Source organism: Scyliorhinus canicula, chromosome 12 (genome assembly GCF_902713615.1).
Source record: "Scyliorhinus canicula chromosome 12, sScyCan1.1, whole genome shotgun sequence".
In the NCBI taxonomy this organism is placed as follows: domain Eukaryota; kingdom Metazoa; phylum Chordata; class Chondrichthyes; order Carcharhiniformes; family Scyliorhinidae; genus Scyliorhinus; species Scyliorhinus canicula.
In genome coordinates this window covers 102,062,907-102,090,849 of record NC_052157.1, presented here as the reverse complement: position 1 = coordinate 102,090,849, position 27,943 = coordinate 102,062,907, and the positions used below count along the sequence as shown (strand labels likewise).

The 27,943-nt window shown below is 48.9% G+C and overlaps 1 protein-coding gene across 1 annotated transcript in view; it reads right to left on the bottom strand.

Annotated features, from left to right (window-relative positions):
- Positions 1–27,943, bottom strand: part of camkk1a (calcium/calmodulin-dependent protein kinase kinase 1, alpha a) — a 123,257-nt gene that overhangs the window by 78,489 nt on the left and 16,825 nt on the right. Inside the window, exon 2 of the mRNA XM_038813088.1 lies at positions 10,790–11,297. Coding sequence (XP_038669016.1) covers positions 10,790–11,297 — 508 coding nt within the window. The remainder of the gene's footprint in view (positions 1–10,789; positions 11,298–27,943) is intronic.

The following is a 27,943-nucleotide window of genomic DNA, read 5'->3' as shown; positions in this document are numbered from 1 at the left end:
TTTGTTCCCTCTGTAATGATATGCTGTAACTGTGTATATCAAAGTGTCTATAGCCTCAGACCACTAGGTGTCATGCAAGAGGAACGGGTCAGGGTAGCCTTGAAGAGGAGTTCGTTGAATGTATCAGAGATAGTTTTCTGGAACAATATGTAATGGAATCGGCGAGAAAGCAAGCTATTCTAGATCTGGTCCTGTGTAATGAGGCAGGAATAATTAATGACCTCATCGTTAGGGATCCTCTTGGGAGGAGTGATCACAGCATGGTTGAATTTAGTATACAGATGGAGAGTGTGATGATAGAATCCAAGACCAGGGTCCTATGCTTGAACAAAGGGGACTACGATAGAATGAGGAAGGACCTCGCTAAAGTAGACTGGAAACAAATATTTTATGGTAGGACAGTTGAGGAGCAGTGGAGTACTTTCAAAGAAATCTTTCATAGTGCTCAACAAAAGTATATTCCAGTGAGAAGGAAGAATTGTAAGAAAAGAGGTAATCTACCATGGGTGTCTAAGGAGATACATGAGGCTGTCAAATTGAAAGAGAAGGCTTACAAAGTGGCCAAGATCAGCGGGAAACTAGAAGATTGTGAAAACTTTAAAGGTCAGCAGAAATCCACGAAAAAAGCCATAAAGAAAAGTAAGATAGAACACGAAAAAAAACTGGCACAGAATACAAGGACAGATAGCAAAAGTTTTTATAATTATATAAAACTAAAAAGAGTGGCTAAAGTAAACAATGGTCCATTAGAGGATGAGAGTGGTCATTTAGTTATGGGATATGTTGAAATGGCGGAGGCATTGAACAAATATTTTGTATCGGTCTTCACAGTGGAGTTCACTAATAACATGCCAGCAATTGACCTAGAGAAGAAGGTAGTTGAGGACCTGGAAACCATTACGATCACGAAAGAGCAAGTGTTGGGCAAGCTAATGGAGCTCAGGATAGATAAGTCTCCTGGCCCTGATGGAATGGATCCCAGGGTACTGAAAGAGATGGCTGGAGTAATAGCAGATGCACTGGCTGTAATTTTCCAAAATTCACTGAACACTGGGGCAGTCCCAGAGGATTGGAAAACAGCAAATGTGACGCCACTGTTTAAAAAGGGAAGTAGACAAAAGATGGGGAATTATAGTCCGGTTAGCTTAACCTCTGTCGTGGGGAAGATGCTTGAGTCTATTATCAAGAAAGAGATAGGAGGGCACCTCGATAGAAATTGTCCCATTGAACGGACGCAGCATGGATTCATGAAGGGCAGGTCATGCTTGACGAATCTCTTGGAATTCTATGAAGACATTTCGAGCAAGGTAGACAAAGGGGACCCAGTGGATGTGGTGTACCTAGATTTCCAAAAGGCCTTTGACAAGGTACCGCACAAGAGGCTGCTGCATAAGATAAGGATGCATGGTGTTAAGGGTAGAGTACTAGCATGGATAGAGGATTGGCTGTCTAACAGGAAACAAAGAGTGGGAATAAATGAGTGCTATTCTAGCTGGCAATCAGTGACGAGTGGTGTGCCTCAGGGATCGGTGTTGGGACCACAATTATTTACAATTTATATAGATGATTTGGAGTTGGGAACTACGTGTAAGGTATCCACGTTTGCAGATGACACGGAGGTGTGTGGCAGAGCAAAGTGTACTGAGGACTGTAAAACCTTACAGAGGAACATTGACATATTGAGTGAGTGGGCAAAGGTCTGGCAGATGGAGTATAATATCAATAAGTGTGAAGTTGTGCATTTTGGTAGGAGTAACAATAGAACGGATTATTACTTAAATGGTAAAAAGCTGCAGCATGCTGCTATGCAGAGGGACCTGGGTGTAGTTGTACATGAGTCACAGAAGGTTGGTCTGCAGGTGCAACAAGTAATTAGGAAGGCAAATGGAATTTTGTCCTTCATTGCGCTGGGGAGTGAGTTTAAAAGCAGAGAGGTAATGTTGCAGGTGCTGGCGAGGCCACACCTGGAGTACTGTGTGCAGTTTTGGTCTCCACACTTGAGAAAGGATGTGCTAGCACCAGAGGGGGTGCAGAGGAGGTTCACTAGGCTGATTCCGGAGTTGAGGGGGTTATTGTATGAGGAGAGGCTGAGTAGATTGGGATTATATTCACTGGAATTCAGAAGGTTGAGGGGGGATCTAATAGAAACATATAACATTTTGAAGGGAATGGATAAGATAGAAGTAGAAATGATGTTTCCACTGGTAGGTGAAAGTAGGACAAGAGGGCATAGCCTCAAGATTAGGGGGAGCAGATTTAGGACTGAATCAAGGAGGAACTTCTTCACTCAGAGGGTGGTTAAAGTATGGAATTCCCTACCGAAAGGAGTAGTAGACGCTACTTCATTGAATATATTTAAAGATAGGGTAGATGTTTTTTTGAAAAATAAAGGAATTACGGGATATGGCGAGAATGCGGGTAAGTGGTTCTGAGACCACGAATAGATCAGCCATGATCTTATAGAATGGCGGAGCAGGCTCGAAGGGCCTGACGGTCTACTCCTAGTTCTTATGTTCTTATGACATTGGAACTGGACAAAGCCAGTCTTGATCAGACTTACAAGAGCTGTTAGTAGCATGGTTAAGAGATCCTCAGTTTGGTTAGCAATAGTTTAGTTTACCCACAGTTTATTCAACATTAAAGAACTAATCTTGAACTAGATATTCAGTCATCCACTGATTCATTTATTGTCATATTACACAAATATAACACCCTCAAACATTGCTTTCAGTTCGTGGTTCACCTTCAGGCCTCTACTGTAGTACGCACAGGCAGCAGACCTTCTGGAGAAATATATTCACACCAGCTTTTCTGGTTAACCAATTCTGGACTTCACTCGCACACAGCCTGTAATGGTTTTCCTGTGAACAGATTCACCCAGGCTTCCTGCCAGTTCAGAAACACAGCCTTTCTGGAGACAAATGGAGAGAAGAGAGAGCGGGTCTTCTCTCTAAGCTGCCAGAAATCAAACTAAAAACTAGGTGACTGTGAAAACATTCCAGTGGGATTAGACCCAATCGGCACCTGTTACCGGGCAGAGCACAGCCATTTGGCCAATTCGTCAGCCATCAGCCAAATCAATCAAACCGAGACCCAACCAGTCTCTGTCACTGGTGCCGATCAGTCTACACTCCTGTCCAAAACAGCACAGGCTTCTGTTTGAATTAAAGGCGCAGGCCACTGCTTTCTTCTGCTTGAATTAAAGATAGAGGCTGCCTAAACGACACATATCCATAAATCATCCATGGATCAGAAATGTAACTGCAAAAGGGGAAATAAGGGAATAAAGAGGAAGAACCCTTACAGGGCCAATTCTTCGTCGAAGACATCTTCATTCCTGCTCGAGACATCTTGGAGGATGCCGTCAGCTATTTTTAAGATTTCCAGCCAGCTGAGGCTAATCTTCTGCAATTAGTTTCTTCCCAACAGACTGGGTCTATGTGTTTAAACTAGTGTGGCAGGGGAGTGGGAACTGGAACAGCAGAGTAAGTGGAGAGACTGGGGAAAAAGGTGAGACTGAGATAAACGTTGCGCAGAGTAAGAGCAGGGAGAGGGAAGCTGCAGGGCCCAGCGGGACTGTAGGTCTGGAGTGCATTTGCTTCAATGCAAAAGTATAACAGGGAAGACAGATGAACTGAGAGCCTGGATTACAGCATGGAACTATGATGTAATTGCAATTACGGAGACATGGTTAAAGGAGGGACAGGACTGGCAGCTCAACGTTCCGGGATATTGTTGTTTTAGATGAGACAGAAGGGGAAACAAAAGAGATGGGCGAGTTGCATTGCAGATTAGGGAGCAGATCACAGCTGTGTTGAGGGATCTTGTAGTGAGGCATTATGGGTGGAAATCTGGAACAAGAAAGGTGAAATCACAATGTTGGGAGTGTATTGTAGATGTCCAACAGCCCACAGGAGACAGAGGAGCAGTTGTGTGGTCAGATACTGAAAAGATGTGAAAAAAGCAGGGTAGTTGTGATGCAATTCTCACTTTCCCCATATTGACTAGGAATCCCTTACAGTCAGGGGCTCGGATGGAGAGCAAATTGTGAGATGTGTCCAGGAAGGATTATTGATACAGTATGTTGCCAATCCAACCAGGGAGGGGGGCCATACCAGACTTGGTATCGGGGAATGAGCCAGGCCAGGCGATTGATGTTTCAGTGCTTAGCAACCATAATTCCATAAGATTTCGAGCAGTCATGGATAAGAACAAGAGTGGCCAGTGGGTGAGGGTGCTTAATTGGGCGAGGGCTAATTATATCCAAATTAGATAGGAACTGGTGAATGTGGATTGGGAGCGGCTATTTGATGGCAAATCCACACCTGACATGTGGGAGGCTTTCAAAGGCCAGTTGATTGAAGTGCAGAATAGGAATGACCCCGCAAAAATGTTTTTTTTGTTTTTGTTTATAAATTTAGAGTACCCAATTCATTTTTTACAATTAAGTGGCAATTTAGCCTGGCCAATCCACCTGGCCTGCACATCTTTGGGTTGTGGGGGCGAAACCCACTCAAACACGGGGAGAATGTGCAAACTCCACATGGACAGTGACCCAGAGCCGGGATCGAACCTGGGACCTTGGCACCGTGAGGCAGCAGGGCTAATCCATTGCGCCACCGTGCTGCCCCTTTGTCCCCGCAAAAATGAAGGATAGAAAAGGCAGGATCTCGGCATTTAAAAATTGACAAAGCCCTTGAAGAATACAGTAAAGTACGAAGGAACTTAAATGTGGAATTCGGCGGCCTAAAAGGGGCTATGAAATGTCTTTACCAAGCATGGTCAAGGAGAATCCCAAAGCTTTCGCTGCACATATTAAGAGCAAGAGGGTAGCTAGAGAAAGAGGATTGTCCCACTTAAGGACAATGGGCAGCACAAGTGGCTAGCAGTGGGCTTCACAGCGCCAAGGTCCCAGGTTCGATTCCCTGCTGGGTCACTGTCTGTGAGGAGTCTGCACGTTCTCCCGTGTCTCCGTGGGTTTCGGTCGTGTGCTCCGGTTTCCTTCCACATGCCCAAAGACGTGCAGGTTAGGTGGATTGGCCATGATAAATTGCCCTTAGTGACCAAAAAGGTGAGGAAGGGTTATTGGGTTACGGGGTAGTGTGGAAGTGAGGGCTTAATTGGGTCGATTACGGGGATAGGGTGGAAGTGAGGGTTTAAGTGGGTCGGTGCAGACTTGATGGGCCGAATGGCCTCCTTCCGCGCTGTATGTTCAATGTTCTAATGGAGGGAAGTTATGCGTGGAACCACAGGAAGTGGGTGAAATCTTTAATGACTACTTTGTGTCGGTATTCATGAGGAAGAAGGACATGATGGATGTTGAGGTCCAGGATAGGTGTGTGAACGCTGTTGAGAACATCAATATTTCAAAGGATGAAGTGTTGAGTATCCTAATTTGCATTAAGGTTGACAAGTCCCCGGGGCTGGATGGGATCTATCCAAGTTACTGTGGAGGTAAGGGGAGAAATAACTGGGGCCTTAACAGATATCTTTCCATCCTCTTTGCCACAGGCGACACAGTCCGCAGCCGCCACATGAGGTTGACGAAAACTGAAAGCACAAGTGAACCGCGCCATCGGGAACTCTTCCCATTGGGGGCGGAGCATCGGGTAGGGCCTTCAGGTGACGTCCTGAGGCCGTCCCTACGGCATGCGGCCGATGATGCCGTTCAGGAGGGGGCGGAGCATCTGAAAACAGGCTCCACCCCTTATTCGGTCGTAAAAAGGGATTCTCCGCCCGATAGCCGATTACGATATCAACGTCGGGCAACAGAGAATCCTGCCCCATGTCTCACCAACCCGATTGAGTTTTCTGAAGCGGTTACAAAGAAAATTGATGAAGGAAGAGCTGTGGATGTAGTTTATATGGACTTTAGTAACGCACTTGACAGGTCCCACATGGCAGACTGGTACAAAAACATAATCACATGGGATTCGGGGTGGGCTGGCTAGATGGATACAGAACTGGTTTGGTTATACAAGACAGAGAGTAGAGCTGGAAGGATGTGTTTCAGAATGGAGATCTGTAGCTAGTGGAGTTCCGCAGGGAACAGTGCTGGGACCTCTGCTGTTTCTAGTAGATATAAATGATCTGGAGCAAAATGTGGGTGGTCTGATTAGTAAGTTTGCAGATGACACGAACATTGGCAGATTTGCTGATAATGCCGAGGATTGTCAGAGGATACAATAGGATATCGATAGATTGGAGACTTGGGCACAGAAATGGCAGATGGAGTTTATTCCAGACAAACGCGAGGTGATGCATTTTGGAGGATCAAATCTAGGTATGAATTATAGTGTTAATGGCAGAACGTTTAGGAACATTAAGATACAGAGGGATCTGGGCGTACAGGTCCACAGTTCCCTAAAAGTGGCAACACAGGTAGCCAAGGTGATGAAGAAGGCATATGGTATGCTTGCATTCATCAGCCAGTGCATTAAGTACAGGAGTTGGGAAATCATGTTGCAGCTATATAAATCCTCGGTTAGGCCGCATTTGAAGTATTGCGTGCAGTTCTGGTCACCACATTATCAGAAGGACGTGGAAGCTTTGGAGAGACTGCAAAGAAGATTCACCAGGATGATTCCTGGTCGAGGGTATTGGCTATGAGGAGAGGTTGAATAAACTAGGATTGTTTTCACTGGGAAAATGCAGGCTGAGGGGAAGGTCGATAAAATTGAGAGTCATAGACAGGGTGGACAGTCAGAGGCTTTTTCTAAGGGTGGAAGCATCAATTACAAGGGGCACAGGTTCAATGGAGATGTGCGGGGTAAGTTTTTCATGCAGAGAGTGGTGGGTGCCTGGAACGCGTTGCCAGAGGATGTGGTGGAAGCAGGCACATTAGCAACATTTAAGAGGTATCTGGATGGGTACCTGAATAGGGAGGAAATAGAGGGATACGATCAAGTAAGCGCAGAAGGTTTTTTTTAAGTTAGGGCATCATGATCTGCACAGGCTTGGAGGGCCGAAGGGCCTGTTCCTGTGCTGTACTTTTCTTTGTTCTTTGTTCTTTGCACAATGTTCACCTGCCCTCTGTAGGCCACTGGAGTATTGGCTGTTCCGTGGATTCTCTCCAGTGTATGTCGAAAGCTTCACTGTGGTACTCTTTAAGCTTAAAGGCTGTGTTGCTGCACGTAGATACAGAACCGTCAGCTCACCCACTATGCTCACCAAAGCCCCGGTGTCAACTCCCATTTGAAGGGGTTTACCCTGAAGACAATTTCAATCGGAACCGTTTTACTCAATTGGACTGCATTCAACCGATACATCAAATTCCCTTCTCCAGAACTCTTCGCCACTGTGTCCGGTGGTGCTGTGAACTGCTGTTGCTGCTAGTTTTGTAACGGCATGCTATGCCTGGCATGACTACGTGCTGTAATGTGCCCACTTCAGTGCCACAGATGCACACAATTTCCCAAACATGGCACATCTCCTGGGGTTGGTGCCCCGGTCAACGATAGCAATCCACCTCGGATTTGGATTGTCCCTTCGATTCCTTCCTGCTCCTTGGGTTGCGGTCCTGTCCAGAGGACTGCGTCTGACTCGGAGCTGTGCCTGTTCATTCTGCCTCAGACCTCGCTGCCCCTTATTGGTTAACCTCCCATTCAGCCACGTTTTGAAGCTCAGTAGCGCTTACGGAGCACTCAGTCACCTCAGCTATCTCGATTGCTTTTTCCAATTTAAGCGTCTCCTTCAGAAGCTTCTTCTGGACTTTTAAGGTTATGGATCCCACAAAGCAGCCGGTCGCACAACATGTCACTAAGTGCAGTCCCAAACTCACAGTGCTCAGCAAGCTGGTGAAGCCTGGCTATGAAAGCTGAGACAGACTCTTCATAGTCCCTCTCTGCAGAGTTAAACTTATAACTTTGGAGGGAAATCGAGGGCTGTATTGACCAATTGTGCGATCTGGTCAAAACTCGGGTGCATCCAGGGAGGTGAGGTTCCCAATCAAATTATAGATCTGGAGCCCACAAACTGTCAGAAGTTTAACCTTCTACTAGTCCTTGCCTAGATCTCTCTCACAATAAGGAAGAAATGGACTCTCTCGATGTACTGACTCCAACACTCAGCCACTCGGTCAAATGGGCCTAGTTTCTCAATGATGGGCGTTTCCACTCACAGTTTAAATAATTCCCGACTCTTGCTGGAGCTTCTCTGCTTTCTCAACTGCTCCTTCCTTCCCCCTCAATTCATGACAACTATCGGCTGTGATCAAAAACTTTAACCTCGTCGCCAATGTGGTCGCTCGAGACAGACACTGGAGGCTTCCAGTAGTCAACAATGAGGTTCATTGATAAAAGGCAAAGGCTGTTAGATAACAAGCACAGAACTCAATAGAACAGGTCTTTACACTTCAGCCTCCTGGCCCACACAGCCTGGGGTCCTGCTCCACCTGATTCTGACTTCAAATCCAATCTGAGCACAAGTCACTGAAGGTGATACAGCCAGTTGACAGTATGGTTAACAAAGGGTCTTGGGCTTTCTAAATAGAGGCATATCGTACATACAGCAGAAGGTTATGGTGAACCCGTATAAAACAATAGCTTGGTCTCAACTTGACTACTGGGCTGAAGTTTTGGTCCCAAGTCGCAATCCTGCTGTCAGGATACAATATAGGCTGAGAATCCACAAATTCCAGCAGCAAGACCCAGAATTTGGAGGCGCCTATCTCCAGGAGCCCCATCCAATGAAATGCGGTGGGAGGGCTGCAGGGTCTGGGGCCCAACATAAGGCAATCCAGCAACCCATCAGCAGCCCATTGCTAGTAATGTGGGCAGCTTGAAGTAGGTTGGGAGACAAGAGATCACCTTCATTCCCAACTGCAAGCCACAAATTAGGTCAGTGAGAAGGCCAGCAGAATGTGGGGGGGGGGGGGGGGGGGGGGGTGGTCACTGGGACACACCAACTTACCGCCTCAGTCCCACCTCATCAGCCAAATGAAAATTCAGCCCCTTGTGTTCAGCTGTGGGGACCACACTTGAGGAAGGATGTGAAGACATGACAAGTGTGCGAAGAAGACTCACAAGAATGGTTCCAGGGAATGAGGGAGTTCCGCTACGTGGAGAGATTGGAGAAACTGGGACTGTTCTCCTTGGAGAGGAGAAGATTAAGGAGAGAATTGATAGGTGAGGGATCTGGAAGGAGTGGATATGGATTGGTGCATGAGTCAAAAAGCTAGAATGCACCAATTAAATGTGAATGGCAGTAAAAACCAAGGCAGCGACATGAAGAAAAGCGTTTGCAGACAGTGAATGGTTAGGATCTGGAATGCTGTCACCTGAGAGGCAAATTCAATTAATGTTTTCACAAGGGAATTCAATAAGTGCAAGATGACAGAAATGATCAGCTCGATTGGAAAGGAACAAGGAGTGGGACGAGCTGAGTTGCTCTTGAAGAGAGCTGGCATCGACACAATGAGCCAAAGCGCCTCTTTCAGTTGTTCTCCGCAACAGGCAAACGTTCTCATTCAGACAAATTAATTCTGGAACACCCACCCGCACTTCCTAGCCTATTCCCTGCATCATTGTGGTTACTTCAACAGGAGCATCTGCTGAGTAGAGCCAAAGGCCCTTTTCGTTTGTTAATCACAGTTCTACCACATACACAGGAGCCTGATTCCTATTATTGGGATTGGTGCCCGTCGCACTCTGTGCAGACTCCGACAAAGGCAAATCCACAGGAAGGTTTCCGGAGATTTATGGGAGTTCGGGAGGAGCGGGATTCTGTCTCTAACCTCCACAAAAAGAAGCTGAGCCACTGTCCTGACAGGTACCAACTCTCCTAAAAATGGAAGCCCCCTCCTCCCCCAGACTAACCATCCTCCAACCAGACCACCCGATGCTGTGGGGGTTCAATACTGTCAGGGGCTCCTTTTATTCTTGCAGACTTCCAACTCCCCTGACCCTGGGGCTCCAAACAAAAGTATTGGGCAGCTGCTGGGCATGGTCTTCCCAAACAGCCCTGAGGGAATATCTATCCCAGTGTGCCCAGTTCAGCACTGATGTGTTGCAACTAGCAGCAAGGCACAAAATCACCTCGCTGCTCTAAGACTAGGTATAAGTGTGACATTCCTCTGTCCAATGTTTTAAAACACCAGGTTAAAGTCCAACAGGTTTATTTGGAATCACTAGCTTTCAGAGCGTAGCTCCTTCATCAGGTGAGTCAACCTGATGAAGGAGCTACGCTCCAAAGGCTAGTGATTCCAAATAAATCTGTTGGACTTTAACCTGGTGTTGTAAGACTTCTTACTGTGCTCACCCCAGTCCAACACCGGCATCTCCACTCCAGTGTTTTAGAAGCAGTGTTATCTTCTATTTCAAATAGGTCAGCACTTGTGTTAAACACTGATTCAGACTTTATTCTGCAAAGGCATTAAACTTTGACCTGCCGAAAGCACTGAACCTCTACTAGATCTGACTGTGTGTGACCACACTGGTAAGGACAAAGCTCAAGATATCACAATTGTGCATCTTGCCATGAAACACTGGGTGCCATTTAAAAGAAGTATTAAAAAGAGTTAAAACTCCATTTATGACCAATGCAAAAATGTTCCCACAACGTAGGTATTATTTTCGCTCTTTCTGCGCAGCCAGACAGGCTTCACTTCTTCAAATCAAAAGACAACCATTTGAAATGCTGCATGACAACCTATCACCAAACAAAAGAAGGATATTTAAAGAATAACTCCTTACCAATAGAAACTGAATTCTGTTTCACAAAACTCTAGTTATTTTTAAAATATTTTGTGTCTCTTTCAGAGGTCTCGCCATAAATTAAACAGATAATTCACCTGGGAGTTGATCCGGCTTGACTCAATAGTAGGCCGTCTTGCAGATGGTAATGGCCCCGTTGCATAGGCGCCATAGCTTGGCAGAGCACCGCTCTCTGAGATAGTGTTTCCTGAGCAGCGTTCTTGAAGGGACAGCTTCCTGCTAGAAAGTTTGGGCCTTGAGGCAATTTTCTTTGTCACGATGCTCACATTCCTGTAGGTTTGGGCATAGTCTTCGCTTACACCATTCGTGTGACTGTCCCCTCCATCCTTTGATTGGCCTGTGGCCTTGGCTGCAGTGCTCTGGCATCCCCTTCCTAAATTCCCAAAAGACGGTCCCTCAGACACCTGCACGGCAGCAACTTGCTGGGCCAGGTGTTCCTGTTGTAGCTCTGCCACTTTATCCACCTCGAGACCTCCTTCCCCACAGTCTGTTTCCGGGTCTGAAATTGACATCGTCAAATATATGGATGGGTGGAGAAAGCTTTGAGAGCCACTTTGGTGAGGGGATTTCCGATATCCTAAAGATCTGTAATCAAGAGCCAATCATTAGTGTCAGAAACAATCTGGAGATTTGTACATTTTATAATAACTAATTCAACATCATCTCATCCAGAGAGTGAAAATGGAATAATAAATCATTGGGGTGGACCATTTGAAAACAACTATCCAATCAGTCACCCTCGCCCACTCTTCCTCAAAGTATGTGACAAGTATTTATTTTGGAAGTTTCACCAGTCTTCAGACTGCAATCCCCAACATGACAACTTGCTGTGTTCAATCAAAAAGTCTCCTTATGCCCTCTTTGTTCTTCTTGCCAATTAGGTTGTATCCTTGTTTTGTCTACTTGTGTCTTTGTGAAAACTTGGGGATATTAATCAGAGTTAAGGAATACAAATGACTGCCCATTCCTGTAAATGAAAGATTAGAAGCACTTCACAGCCCACGCATTTCAAGAACATTTCCTTTACAAGCATTGGCAGTGGGGAAAGTGTCGGTAGTGGGCCTAATTCTCCAATCCATTGTCAAGGACTTTATTGCGGAACATTTAGAAAGCAGTGGCAGGATCGGACAGAGTCAGCATGGATTTATGAAGGGGAAATCATGCTTGACAAATCTGTTGCAATTCTTTGAAGTAGTAGAGTTGACAAGGGGGAGCCAGTCGATGTGGTATATTTGGACTTTCAGAAAGCGTTTGACAAAGTCCCGCATAAGAGATTATAGTGTAAGATTAAAGCACATGGGATTGGGGGAAATGTGTTGAGGTGGATAGAAAACTGGTTGACAGAGAGGAAACAAAGTGTAGGAATTAACGTGTCCTTTTCAAATTGGCAGGCAGTAACTGCAGTACCACAGGGATCGGTGCTGGGACCCCAGCTACTCACAATATATATTAATGATTTGGACAAGAGGACAAAATGTAACATCTCAAAAGTTTGCAGATACCAAATTTGGATCAATGTGAGGTTATTCATTTTGGAAGCAAAAACAGGAAGGCAGAATACTACCTGAATGGCTGTAAATTGGGAGACGGGAATGTGCAGCAGGACCTGGGTGTCCTTGTGCACCAGTCACTGAAGGTAAGCATGCAGGTGCAGCAGGCAGTAAAGAAGGCTAATGGTATGTTGGCCTTCATTGCGAGGGGCTTCGAGTATAGAAACAGGGATGTGTTGCTGCAATTGTACAGGGCCTTGGTGAGGCCACACCTTGAATATTGTGTGCAGCTTTGATCTCCTTCTCTGAGGAAGGATGTTCTTGCTCTCGAGGGAGAGCAGCGAAGGTTTACCAGACCGATTCCAGGGATGGCGGGACTGACGTTCAAGGAGAGTTTGACTAGGTTAGGATTATGTTCGCTGGAGTTCAGAAGAATGAGGGGGGGTTTCATAGAAACTTATAAAAATTCTAACAGGTCTAGACAGGGTAGATGCAGGGAAGATGTTGCCAATGATGGGTTGTCCCAGAACCAGGGGTCACAGTCTGAGGATTCAGGGTAAACCAGTTTGGACAGAGATAAGGAGACATTTCTTCACACAAAGAGTGGTGAGCCTGTGGAATTAATTACCACAGGAAGTAGTTGAGGCTAAGACATTGAATATATTCAAGAGGCATCTACAAATGGCACTTGAGGCAAATGGGATCAAGGGTTATGGGGAAAAAGCAGGATTAGGCTATTGAGTTGGATGATCAGCCATGATCGTGACGAATGGTAGAGCAGTCTCATAGAACATAGAACATAGAACAGTACAGCACAGAACAGGCCCTTCGGCCCTCAATGTTGTGCCGAGCAATGATCACCCTACTCAAACCCACGTATCCACCCTATACCCGTAACCCAACAACCCCCCCATTAACCTTACTTTTAAGGACACTACGGGCAATTTAGCATGGCCAATCCACCTAACCCGCACATCTTTGGACTGTGGGAGGAAACCGGAGCACCCGGAGGAAACCCACGCACACAGGGGGAGGACGTGCAGACTCCGCACAGACAGTGACCCAGCCGGTAATCGAACCTGGGACCCTGGAGCTGTGAAGCATTTATGCTAACCACCAGGCTACCGTGCTGCATTCTCGAAGGGCTGAATGGCCTCCTCCTGCTCCTATCTTCTATGTTTCTATGTTTCCATGTATGATGAGTGGAGAAATGTCAGCGATATTGTGTTATAGTTATTTGGTGCAGTCAGGGTTGGCGTGTGCTTGACTGCTGCAGTCATGTCTAAAAATAAATCCCGGTTTGAAAGACAACTAAGTGTTTGGGAGCCTGGGGTGCAATTAAGCCATCGCAAAAAGCTTGGGTGAATGCAGTTTTGTTTGGATTAAGGGGATTCCCTGTGGAGTTAATTAGATTTCAGCGTGGTGAGATGGTGTTGTTACTGGGTGGAGCTATGGCATCAGACATTTTGCAGAAAGCAGATCAGTGGAGTTCCAGCTGGAGCTATGAACAGAAGTCAAGCAGTTTGTTCTCTCTGCAGTTCAGTTAAAATATATGTCTGCAGACAGAAGAGCAGTGTTGGTGGAAAGGTGAACAAATCAGCTGAACAGCTTATAGAGTCAGAGAGTCATCGATGTTTACAGCACAGAAACAGGCCCTTCAGCCCAGCTTTTCCATGTCGCCCAGTTGCTAAGTTAGTCCCACTTGCCCACATTTTGCCCATATCCTCTATACCCACCCTGCCCTTGTAACTGTCTAACTGTTTTTTAAAGGTAAAAATTGTACCCATCTCTACCACTGCCTCTGGCAGCTCGGTCCAGATGCTCACCACCCTCTGTGTGAAATAAATTCCCCTGTGGTCTCTTTTGTATTGTCATGTAAGAGTACCTTTAAGAAATGGGTGTTTAACAAATAGCTGCAGTGATGTCAGAGTGGGGGGTGGAGCTGAGTTTTGGTCTGTGGCTTTTTACTTTCGCTTTGAGCAAAAAGCTGGTGTGTGTCTGTGTTTTAGTTTTGTTTTCAGAGTTGGAGCTGCATCCAACCAAACAAGATGTAATTTTGATCTCTCGCTTCATGAAAAAGAATGTCTTCAGATTGCTTGCTAAATTAAAAGTGATAACTGCTCTCAGTAGATAATTTAAACCTGCTGTCTTTGTTAAAGAGAGTATTTATCTTATGGCTGTTGCGAGGACAGATTAAGGGTTACTTATAGAGTACTGTATTCGTTGGGGTGAGTATTTGAGTTGCTGGTTGCTTAGATGTTTACTGTGTTTTTATAACATGTTACCTGGATTCATAGAATAAACATTGTTTTGTTTTAAAAGTACTTTGGATCTCTGTTGCATCACACCTGTAAAGTTAACCCTTGTGCTCCCCATAACCAAAATCTATTAAACGTTGTGGGTCAGGTGAACTCCATTATACACTTTGGTATTCTCTAAGCCCTGGCCCATAACAGTATCTCTCCCCTCTCACCTTAAACCTATGTCCTCTAATTCTAGACTCCTTTACCTTTGGGAAAAGATGATGACTATCTACCTTATCGATGCTCCTCATTAGAAGGGGGGGGCGAGGGGGGGGGCGAACCGAGGGGGGGGGGGGCGGACCGAGGGGGGGGGGGGGCGGGCCGAGGGGGGGGGCATACCGAGGGGGGGGGGCGGACCGAGGGGGGGGGGCGGACCGAGGGGGGGGGCGCCCTGGGGGAGGCGCCGGCCCAACTGCGCATGCGCGGGACCCGAGTCTCTGGCGCCCCCTAGCACATGGCGCCCCGGGCGACTGCCCGAGTTGCCGGTGCCTTGAGCCGGCCCTTCCCGTACCAGCCTCCCCGAACAGGTGCCGGAATGTGGCGACTAGGGGCTTTTCACAGTAACTTCATTTGAAACGTACTTGTGACAATAAGCGATTTTCATTTTATTTCCTTGTGGCCCCACCAGGTGGATCAGTAGGCAGTGCTGGGTTAGGGTGGGCAAACCCCCAAGCCAAACATGGTGGGTCACCACCTCCATGCCCCCGGCCCCACCCCTGTTCCACAAAGCTCACGCCCTCAACCCCCACCCCCTCCCAAGAAGGCGGCCACACTCTGCCCGTCAGCAGCCCCCTCACAACCCACCCTACACCACATGCCAACACTCGCACTGCCCTCCATGGCCGAGTGCCACACACAAATCAGCCAGGGACCCCTGTGTTGCCCGCATCCAGCTGTCTTGCAGGTAATGCCAATGGGTCAGAATGTCTAAGGCATTCGGCACTCTGTGCGGGCGGTGGCCAAGGCCCAGGACAGGGCGGCCATGTCACAGGGCCTCCTGGACGTTGCTGCGGCGCTCCAGAATGTGGCCCACTTACAACGGACCATGGCCACAGAGGCCGAAAGCATTGGCCTGGCACTGGCTGACCTGAGATAGTCACAGAGGAACCTTGCATGATAGCTGAGTGACGTGGCCCAGGCCCAGAGCGAGGTGACTCAGTCCCAAAGGGACATGGCCCAGTCCCAGAGGGAGGTGGCCCAGATCGAGGGGGAGATGGCACAGTCCCTGTGCTCCATGGTCGCGAGCACTGAAGTCCTGGTTGAGACGAGAGCGGGCCTCCAGGACTGGCAGCGCCAGTTAACAGTGAAACCCCTGGAGTTTGCTTAGAAAGCCACCCCCCGCCCCTCCCCCCAAGGAAGGAGGAGGTGATGGGGCCTGTGCCGGTAACACCTGCAGGGGGCCGCTGGCGCACCACAGCACCTCTGAATCATCCCCACCTGTCCCTGGCGCGTCCGATGGGCAGAGGGCAGAACAGGGCGGTGCCACGCCAGCTGGGATACTTGGAAGACTGGCAGGCCCATTTGGTCACTTCAGAGGACAGCTGCCAAAGGGGAGGTAGGTCAGAGGGCACGCTACACAGCAGGCCACCTCCACTGGTTTAGCACAGGGCTAAATCGCTGGCTTTGAAAGCAGGCCAAGGTAGGTCAGCAGCACGGCTCAATTCCCATACCAGCCTCCCCGAAAAGATGCCGGAATGTGGCGACTAGGGACTTTTCACAGTAACTTCATTTGAAGCCTACTTGTGACAATAAGCGATTTTCATTTCATTTCACTTCTGATGTACCACCTGGTGGACCCACCTAGATAGAACGTTAGGGCACACAAGGTTAGAAGGTTAGACCCCAGTTAAATTGGCACGGGTGCAGCACATAGGATAGAGTTAGGGGCGAGGGCACAGATGTACATAACACGGTCACCAATAAACACGTTCACCAACGTTCTGAACTGCCTTGACCCCCTGTCTGCAGGGTGTGAGGTTTGGGCTGGGCCGGGTGTGGGGGGCTGGTGATGTGAGGTGCGGGTGTTGCGAGGACATCACGGGCCAGGGTCCCAGTGGAGTCAGGGGTATCCCCGGTGGCTGCCCCCGGAGGCGGCAGGGGCCTGAGACAGAGATCTAGGCCAGGGTGAAATTGATTGGTGTGTGAACAGGGAGCAAAATCGATCAGTGTGTAAACAGCGAGTGAAATTGATCGGTGTGTAAATAGAGAGTGAAATCGATCAGTGTGTAAACAGCGAGTGAAATTGATCAGTGTGTAAACAGAGAGTGAAATTGATCCGTGTGTGAACAGGGAGCGAAACTGATCCATGTGGAAACAGTGAAATTGATTGGTGTGTAAACTGAGAGTGAAATCGATCAGTGTGTAAACAGCGAGTGAAATCGATCAGTGTGTAAACTGAGAGTGAAATCAATCAGTGTGTAAAAGGTGAGTGAAATTAATCAATGTGTAAACAGAGAGTGAAATTGATCGGTGTGTGAACAGGGAGCAAAATTGATCCATGTGGAAACAGTGAAATTAATCGGTGTGGAAACAGAGGGTGAAATCAATCGGTGTAAACAGAGAGTGAAATTGATCGGTGTGTGATCAGGGAGCAAAATCGATCGGTGTGTAAACTGAGAGTAAAATTGATCAGTGTGTATGCAGAGAGTGAAATCGATCGGTGTGTAAACAGAGTGAAATTGATCAGTGTGTGAACAGTGTTAAATTGATTGGTGTATCAGTGATTAGCACTGTTGCTTCACAGCACCAGGAACTCAGAATCGATTCCTGGCTTGGGTCATTGTCTGTGCGGAGTCTGCACGTTCTCCCAGTGTCTGCATGGGTTTCCTCTAGGGGCTCCGATTTCCTCCCACAAGTCCAAAAAGATATGCTTGTTAGGTGAATTGGACATTCTGAATTCTTCCTCTATGTACCCGAACAGGTGCCGGAGTGTGGCGACTAGTGGATTTTCACAGTAACTATTGCAGTGTTAATGTAGGCCTACTTGTGACACTAATAAAGATTATTATTAAACAGAATGAAATTGATTGATGTGTAAATAGAGTGTGAAATTAATCAGGGTGTAAATGGAGAGTGAAATTGATCGGCATGTTAACAGAGCAAAATCAATCGGTGTATAAAACAAGAGGTTGATTCAATCCTGTCAGTTTGTGCCTGAGTTTGTTCATTTAAAATCTCTCTCCTCCTGCTTGTAAAACGGAACATTGCTCAAGGGCAATCCATGATATTAATTAGACATCACACAGAGAAACATTACCCCATCCCGGGAGAAACTCTACTGAACGAATATAGCTTACACACTGGAAACTCTGGATAAAGTGAGTCATTAATAGGAAGAAAAAAAATCTGCAGACGGAATAACAGAGAAGTACAGACAGGCACACTCGAATGGAACAATCCAATGACTCTGGAGGGTTTAATGGGAAAATGAAATGTGGGAACTGAATAGCAAACTAGATTAACACAATGGGCTCTGCAAGTGGAAGGTATTAATGTGTACACTGTGTTGTAAAGTCTAGGTTTTAAAAAATGAGAACACCGAGCAACAGTGCAACTCCACGTAATTATGAGTAATTACATATTATTCACTGGCTGTACCTTTGTTTTGCAATTTCAATCAATGCAATGCTGTCAAAGCTACAAGAAATGTGCAACACATTTTCCAAAGCCTTGTACGATATCTTTGGGAGGAAGCAAAACCAGACACATATATTATTCTAATTACCCTGGGGTTTATGATTTTACCGAGTTAGACACCAACGAGCAGAATAATTAAGCATACAAGCTCTGTTGGCCCGTGAAGATACCAATCAGCCTCCAGCTCCTGACATCCACATTCATGTCAGAAGTGGCTCAGTGTAATTAAAAACATACTTCTAAATTCTCTGCTGTTTTGAGGTTTTGAGAGCATAATAGTGCTCTCTCATCCTTTGGGCAGCATCACTGCCAGTGGGTTTCTAAGAACCCAACATAGAGCGAGCTTGTCAACGGGTCACCTTGAATATATTTAGGCGAGCAGCATTGCACAAGTGCATCATCTCAGTGGCAAAGTCACTGATTCCGGTCTGGCTGCTGGGAGCTGGATTTCAATAGCCTGACCCAGCTGACAGTGTACCATTTCACATCATAGAATCATCCGGCACATTTAATTTATTCCTTGCCCATGCACCGATGGCGAATACACCACTGAAGGTCACTCAGTTACATGACTCCTTGTCCTCACCCTCCACTCCACCAGCCTCTGTATTCAACCCATCATCTCCAGCTTGCTGCCTGCACCACCAGACACATCTTCCCCATCCCTCTCAAGGGACCATTCTCATTGCAAAATCCGAGTCCACTCTTTAATCCAGCAGTGGGCAACCAGTGGCCCAGGGGGCACACACGGCTCATCGGGGTTCTGGGTGCGGCCCACCAGACACTTTTTTGGCCGTTGCCCACGTGCGGGGTTGCTACATTTCCATCTGCACCATTTTTTTTCCTACTGGTATGACTGAAGCGATCCACGTATAAAGCAAATGAAGTGAGGTGTGTGCTGATTTCTCACTGTGACAGCCATGCACCCCTCCGTGTCCAAAGTGTAAATATTTGTTTTGTTTTTACCATTTGAAGTTCATGACAGTTCTATTAATTTATAAATGATGAAGCATTTTCTATAACTTGTTGCAAAATATTCAGTGTGTATAAAATGCATTTAATCTTATTCAGGGGGTCATGGTTAACGAAGAGCCCCATTTCAATTTGTGCCCACTGAGATGAAGTGGGCACAAATTGCAATCATGCAGCCCACTCACTGGCCTAGGTTTCCAATCACTAATGTGATCACTCCAAATATCCCCTCCCCTATCCCTCAGCATCTTTCCGCGCAAGGAGCAACAACAACTGCCCTTTTATCTCCTCCCTTCTGACTAAACAAGGCCCCAAACATTCCTTCCGGGTGAAACAGTAATTTGCTGACACAATTTGCTTGGCTGTGCAGTGGTTAGCACTACTGCCTCACCGCGCCACAGACCTGGGTTCAATTCCAACCTGGGGTGATTGTCTCTGTGGAGTTTGCCCATTCTCCCTTGGCTGGATGGGTTTCCTCCCATAGTCCAAAGATGTTCAGGTTAGGTGGATTGGCCGTGCTAAATTGCCCTAGGTTGGGGTTATAGGAATAGGGTGGGGGATTGGGCCTGGATTGGGTGCTCTTTCAGAGGGTCGGTGCAGAGCGATAGGCCAAATGGCCTCTTTCTGCACTGTAGGGATTCTATGAATATGATGCATTTACTGCTCGCAGTGTGGTTTGCTCAGCATTGCAGAGACCAAAAGCAAGTTGGATGACCACTCTGCAGGAATAGCTCTGTTCATTCCGCAGGCGTGACCCCGTTATCTATCATTTCAATTGTCCGCCCCCTTTCTGACTTCTTTCCTCTGGCTCCTTCACTGTAACAATGAGGCTCAACACAAACACGAGCCACTCGTCTTTTGATTCACCATAATTATAGCCACTGGGCTCAACAATGAGTTCAACACAATTTCAGACGGTAATCATTGTCCCATATCATTTGGGTTGGAGATTCTTGGTAATAATATTGCTGTTGTTATTTACACCTCCTCTCAAAATTTTATTTCTTGGCTTGTCCCTTCACCATCGCCTTTAGCCTTTCACAATCTTCCCTTTTGCTCTTTCCACCTTTCCTAGGGCTGGGAATGAACCCGTGGACCATGATCCCTGTTGATTATGCGGGCAAGATGTTTTTGGTGCTGGTCAATGGCCACTATAAGTGGCTACTGGCTCAAGAGATGGGGACCACAACCAGGGTGGCCACGGTAGATGCCATGCCCGGAGTGTTTGCCATTCATAGGCTTCCCGAGTCAATTGTTTCGGACAATGGCAATCCCTGTACCACCGATGATTTCCAGTGTTTTGTGCGAGCATATGGCATACAACACACAAGGAAAGATCCCTACCACCCAGCGTCAAACGGTCTGGCTGACAGCGCTGTTCAAACCTTCAAGGATATCATGAAAAAGCGATCCAACAAACCACTTAAGCAGATGCTGGCCAATTATTTGTTGTTGGACTCAACCCCTCATTCAACACGGTGGGGACACCAGCTGAGCTGCTCATGGGCCGTTGGTTGAGGACCCGATTGGATCTCGTTTTTCCAAATTTTGGCGAGGGTGATGGAGGCACATCCGGCCTCCCAGAAGAGGTCAGAGCAGAGAGGTGACAGGTCATTCCAGGTGGGTGACCCGATTTTTGTCCAAAGCTTTGTTGCCTTGGTAAGGACAGGTTGCGACTCAGTCAGGGCCAGTGTCTTCTCATCATAGAATTTACAGTACAGAAGGAGGCCATTCGGCTCATCGAATCTGCACCGGTTCTTGGAAAGAGCACCCTACCCAAGTCCACACCTCTACCCTATCCCTATAACCCAGCAACCCCACCCAACACTAAGGCCAATTTTGGATACTAAGGGCAATTTATCATGGCCAATCCACCTAACCTGCACATCTTTGGACTGTGGGAGGAAACCGGAGCACCCGGAGGAAACCAACGCACACACGGGGAGAATGTGCAGACTCCGCACAGACAGTGACCCAAGCGGGAATCAAACCTGGGACCCTGGAGCTGTGAAGCAATTGTGCTAACCACTGTGCTACCGTGCTGCCCAAATATGTTAACGGGAAGACCGTCAAAAAGCACGTTGACCACCTGAAGAGTCAAGGGCTGGTGACTCCCAACGTGGAGTCGACAAGTCCAGCGAGCATCGTGAATGCTCCTGTAACTCAGTCCAGCCAAGGGGAGCTAGGTGCTCCTGTTTATACTCGACCTGCATCGTCTGTCGACGCCAGTGAGGCTAGTTCACCTGTCGACGGAGTCATTCCTCTTGAGGACGCATTGATTGCGGACCGCACAATAGCCCAAAAAAAGGCCGAGCCTGTGGTGAGCTATGGAGGTCTGGGAGGACCCAGAGGCCTCCAGAACGATTGACGTTTTGACGGACTTGGTATCTTTCCTTGGTTGCCCCTATTAACCATTTTAATGTTTGAAAGTGGTTTTGGGGTGGTGTGTTAGGGCACTGATATGGGGAGGGATGTGGTAGCGTAGCCCCTTTAAGGGGGGGGGGGGGGCGAGCTCCACAGATCACGTGAGTGGTTTGGGGCCAATCGCGCAGGAGCACACGAACCCCAGCCAATGGGAAGTTTGCGCGGGGCACTAGGAGCAGGACTCTGGGCAGTATGAACCCCAGAACTGAAGTGTAAAGACCTGTTATATTGAGTTCTGTACCTGTTACTTAAATGCCTTTGCCTTTCATCGATAAACCCCTCTGTTAATTACTGGAGACCTCCGGTGTCTATCTCGAGGCACCACAGAATAATTCACAAACCGGTTGATCAGCTAATGGTGTGATAGAAATCACTCCAAACTGTCTCAAGCCGCCATTGTCACTGTCAGGAATGCAGGGCTATCAGAGCTCCCTCTCTGATACACCATTCCAGTCAGGGTCACAGTGAAAGCTGCAATGAAAGTACAACAGGAACAAAAACAGAAAATACCGGGCAATTTCAGCAGGTCTGACAGCATCTGTGGATAGAGAGAACACATAACAACCTGACATGGTGTGGAATTAACGATGAAAGCATTGACTGTCTATGGTCAATGTAACCAGTGCTGATTTTCCAATATTCTTAGAATCATAGAATTTACAGTGCAAAAGGAGGACATTCAGCCCATCGAGTCTACACCGGCCCTCGAAAGAGCTCCCTACCTAAGCCCATACCTCTACCCTGTCCCCACAACCCAGTAACCACAACTAACTTTTGGACACTACTGGGCCAATTTAGCATGGCCAATCCACCTAACCCACACATCTTTGGACTGTGGAAGGAAACCGGAGTACCTGGAGGAAACCCACGCAGTCACGGGGGGAATGTGCAGACTCCGCATAGACAGTGACCCAAGCCGGGACTCGAACCTGAGACTAACCACTGTGCTACCGTGCCGCCCTAAATTGATACTATGGTTTTTTTTTTATTCTTTCATGAGATGTGCACATCACTGGCAAGGCCAGCATTTAATGCCCATCCCTAATTGTCCTTAACTGAGTGGCTTACTAGGCCGACATCACCAAGGCCGCTATGCACACGGTGGACGAGTCCGTCCCCTTTCAGGTAGAGAGCGATACGTCAGATGTCACACTGGCCGCCACGCTCAACCATGCCGGCAGGCCAGTAACATTCTTTTCTCGATCCCTCCACGCTTCCGTGATCCGACACTCCTCAGTCGAGAAGGAAGCACTGGAGGCACTACCTAGCCAGTAGGAGGTTCACCCTCGTCACCGACCAGCGATCGGTCGCCTTCGTGTTTGTCAACGCACAACGGGGCAAAATAAAAAATGACAAAATCTTGAGGTGGTGGATCGAACTTTCCACCTACAATTACGATATCAAGTTTCATCCTGGGAAGCTCAACGAACCCCCAGATGCCCTGTCCTGCGACACATGCGCCAGCGCGCAAGATGACCAACTTCGGGCTATCCACAATAACCTCTGTCACCCGGAGGTCACCCGGCTTGCCCACTTTATTAAGGCCCACAATCTTCCCTTCTCCACTGAGGAGGTCATGACCAGGGACTACCAGGTCTGCGCGGAGTGCAAACTGCACTTCTACCGGCCAGACAAGGCCCGCCTGGTAAAGGCCTCCCGGCCCTTTGAACGCCTGAGCGTGGACATCAAAGGGCACCTCCCCTCCACCAATCGTAATATATACTTTCTAACCGTCGTCGACAAGTACTCCCGCTTCCCCTACGCAGTCCCCTGCCCCGACATGACCTCGGCCACGGTTATAAAGGCACTGCACAGCATCTTCACACTGTTCGGTTTCCCTGCCTTCATCCACAGCGACCGGGGCACGTCGTTCATGAGCGATGAGCTGCGTCAGTACCTGCTCAGCAAAGGCATCGCCTTGAGCAGGACTATGAGCTATAACCAGCAGGGAAACGGGCAGGTGGAGAGGGTGAACGCGACGGTATGGAAGGCCGTCCTTTTGGCCCTCTGGTCTAGAAGTCTCCCGACCCCCCGCTGGCAGGAGGTCCTCCCCGACGCCCTTCATTCCATTAGATCACTCCTCTGCACAGCCACGAACGGGACCCCTCACGACCGCTTGTTTCTCTTCCCTAGGAAGTCCATCTCCGGGGTCTCGCTTCCACCTTGGCTGATAACTCCGGGACCTGTCCTTCTCTGGAGGCACATGGGGAGCCATAAGACCGACCAACTGGTCGAGGGAGTCCAGCTGCTGCACGCCAACCCCCAGTACGCCTACATCGCACACCAGAATGGACAGCACGATACGGTCTCCCTATGAGATCCAGCGCCAGCTGGTTCCCCTGTCAACGCGCCCCCCTCCCCACTGCCTACAGCCACCTCCTGCGCCCCTGTGTCTCCTGTCTTGGCCCGCGCCGGCACTGCCGCCACCCGCCACCCCCTTGCCTACCCCCACCCCGCAACCGTCTCCAACACGCCGGACTGAGGCTCAAGCTCCAGACACGACGCCCCGGAGTCACCATCTGCAACAACCGTGCCCGCTGCATCGCCAGAGCTGAGGAGGTCTAAAAGATCGATCCGGCCTCCAGACAGACTGAATCTCTAATGACCCCACGTCACCCCCGTTGGACTTGATTTTTTTTAACAGGGGGTGAATGTACTTCACCTAATGCATGAGCTGTCTGTACTGCCTGTATAATAATGTGACCCATAACCTGGAAGTGATGATACGGGCTACTTCCAGGTATTGTACTGGACCCCGGTGGGCTCCGCCCTCACCGGGGCCATATATAGTCCGGCCACCTGTGGGTGGCACTCATCTGTACAGCCGACTCTGGCAGGCGGGTTCATGGATATTAAAGCCGAATGTTCACTCGTTCTCACGGTCTCACAGTGAATTGACGGTATCACAGGGTGACAAGGGGGTGAAAAGTTATCGGGGGTAGGTGGGAATGTGGGGTTGAAGTTCCAATCAGATCAGCCATGACCTTCTGGAATGGCGGAGCAGGCTCGAGGGGCCGAGTGGCCTTCTCCCGATCCTAATTCATATGAAAAGCACATTAATTTAGCAATGGGATGGTCAGAATTCAATCTCTGCTGGTTTTTGCTTCCATAGCTACATTCATGGCATCTTTTATTTTTAGGCAGCCCAATCATGTTGGGAGTTTGTGAATTAGGGGTCTTATCCCTGATGAAAGCAGCTCATGCTGAATATGTGGGGGCAGCAGGGTAGCATGGTGGTTAGCATAAATGCTTCACAGCTCCAGGATCCCAGGTTCGATTCCCGGCTAGGTCACTGTCTGTGTGGAGTCTGCACGTCCTCCCCCTGTGTGCGTGGGTTTCCTCCGGGTGCTCCGGTTTCCTCCCACAGTCCAAAGATGGGCGGGTTAGGTGGATTGGCCATGCTAAATTGCCCGTAGTGTCCTAATAAAAGTAAGGTTAAGGGGGGGTTGTTGGGTTACGCGTATAGGGTGGATACGTGGGTTAGAGTTGGGTGATCATGGCTCGGCACAACATTGAGGGCCGAAGGGCCTGTTCTGTGCTGTACTGTTCTATGTTCTATGTGACCGAGGCCTGAGGATTGATCCAAATTGGTTCAGGCAACCGTGTCTAACTGTTGTGAGAGGGCAGATCGGGCCCCGGTGAAGCATGGGGAATTACAGACTTCTGATTGGGATGTTAGTTTTGTTGTGCTCTCGCACTCTAACCTCGGGCCTGACGCTAATCATAGGCCCCTCACTGTGACCTCCAGGTGAAATCAGACTAGGGGGCCAAGGAGGTTACCCCCTCGGCTAGTGAAACTTGGAATCTGACCAGGACACACAGTAGCTCAACAGCTCATCATATCTGCAGCACAGTAACAGCAGGAGACTGCTGTGTGTCATTAGCAATGTAGTATTGTCGCGTTCTACACAATCACAACATGCAGCAAATGTAGCAAACACACAGAGGAAACACTCACTTCTCGCACTTCATGGGGGAAGTGATAGAATTATGGCTGTCCTGACAGTTTAAACTGCTTCAAAAGCACAACACCACCAAAGCACTGTGACTAAGATAACTCTGGGTGGTGCAGATGATGCTAAGAAAATGCAGCAATTAGATTGTAAACGATGCCAGTCCAGCCTCCAAAGGAATTGAAGCTGCAATGAGGCCCACTTCCTCCTCACCCACTCCAGCTGCAAAGAGCTAAACAATGGAGCCACCTTAGCTCGGCTGTACAAACTCTCCGAGTGCTGTTTAATTGGAATTAGTCACGGCTTTAGAGAGTGGAATTGGGGGGTTGGTCAGCATTAATTTTGTCATTTTATATCACATTTACCCTACACACATGCACATAAATGTATGCACACGCACACATGCGTGCAAGCAGACCCATGCACGCGCACACACTCACGTACACACACTCATGCACATGTGCACACACACACGTGTCCACTCACACTCACTCATGTGCGCACATGTGGCGCACACACTCATGCACCCACATATTCACACATGCGCACATACTTACATACCTGCACACACACTCACATGCCCGCGCACACATTCACACGCCCGCGCTCACACTCACACGCCCACGCACACACTCACACGCCTGCGCACACACTCACACGCCCGCGCACACACTCACATGTCCGCACTCACACTCACATGCACATACTCACATGCTCGCACACACACTCACATGCCCGTGCACACACTCACATGCACATACTCACATGCCCGCACACACACTCACATGCCCGCGCACACACTCACATGTCCGCACACACTCTCACATGCCCGCACACACACTCACATGCCCGCACACTCACATGCCCGCACACACACTCACATGCCCGCGCACACACTCACATGCCCGCGCACACACTCACATGCCCGCGCACACACTCACATGCCCGCGCACACACTCACATGCCCGTGCACACACTCACATGCCTGCGCACACACTCACATGCCTGCACACACTCACATGCCCGCACACACACTCACATGCCTGCACACACTCACATGCCAGAACACACACTCACATGCCCGCACACACACTCACATGCCCGCACACACACATGCCCGCGCACACACTCACATGCCCGCACACACACATGCCCGCACACACACTCACATGCCCGCACACACACATGCCCGCGCACACACTCACATGCCCGCGCACACACTCACATGCCCGCGCACACACTCACATGCCCATGCACACACTCACATGCCCGCGCACACACTCACATGCCCGCGCACACACTCACATGCCCGTGCACACACTCACATGCCTGCACACACATGCACACACTCACATGCCCGCGCACACACTCACATGCCCGCGCACACACTCACATGCCCGCACACACACATGCCCGCACACACACTCACATGCCCGCGCACACACTCACATGCCCGCACACACACATGCCCGCACACACACTCACATGCCCGCACACACACTCACATGCCCGCGCACACACTCACATGCCCGCGCACACACTCACATGCCCGCGCACACACTCACATGCCCGCGCACACACTCACATGCCCGCGCACACACTCACATGCCCGCGCACGCACTCACATGCCTGCACACACTCACATGCCCGTGCACACACTCACATGCCTGCACACACTCACATGCCCGCACACACATGCACACACTCACATGCCTGCACACACACTCACATGCTTGCACACACATGCACACACTCACATGCCCGCACACACACTCACATGCCTGCGCCCACACTCACATGCCCGCGCACACACTCACATGCCTGCACACACACTCACATGCCCGCGCACACACAAATGCTTGCACACACATGTGCACACTCACATGCCCGCACACACACTCACGTGCCTGCGCACACACTCACATGCCCGCGCACACACTCACATGCCCGCGCACACACTCACATGCCCGCACACACACTCACATGCCCGCGCAAACACTCACATGCTTGCACACACATGCACACACTCACATGCCCGCACACACACTCACATGCCCGCGCACACACTCACATGCCCGCGCACACACTCACATGCCCGCGCACACACTCACATGCCCGCGCACACACTCACATGCCCGCGCACACACTCACATGCCCGCACACACACTCACATGCCCGCACACACACTCACATGCCCGCACACACACTCACATGCCCGCACACACACAAGCCCACACACACACACACAGCGGGATTGGAACTATCAAGATATCCTGAACAGCCTAGGGCTCCTCAGGAGAGAGAACAGTGAGAGACAACTTGATAGAAGTGATGAAGATGTGGAGCAGAGGATATCCCTGGCTGTGTTGTGACCCTGGTGTTGGAAGTCCTGAGTTCTGGCCCCGCTCACAGTTGTTGAGTGACACCGGGACACCTTTGTGGAACAAGGCCAC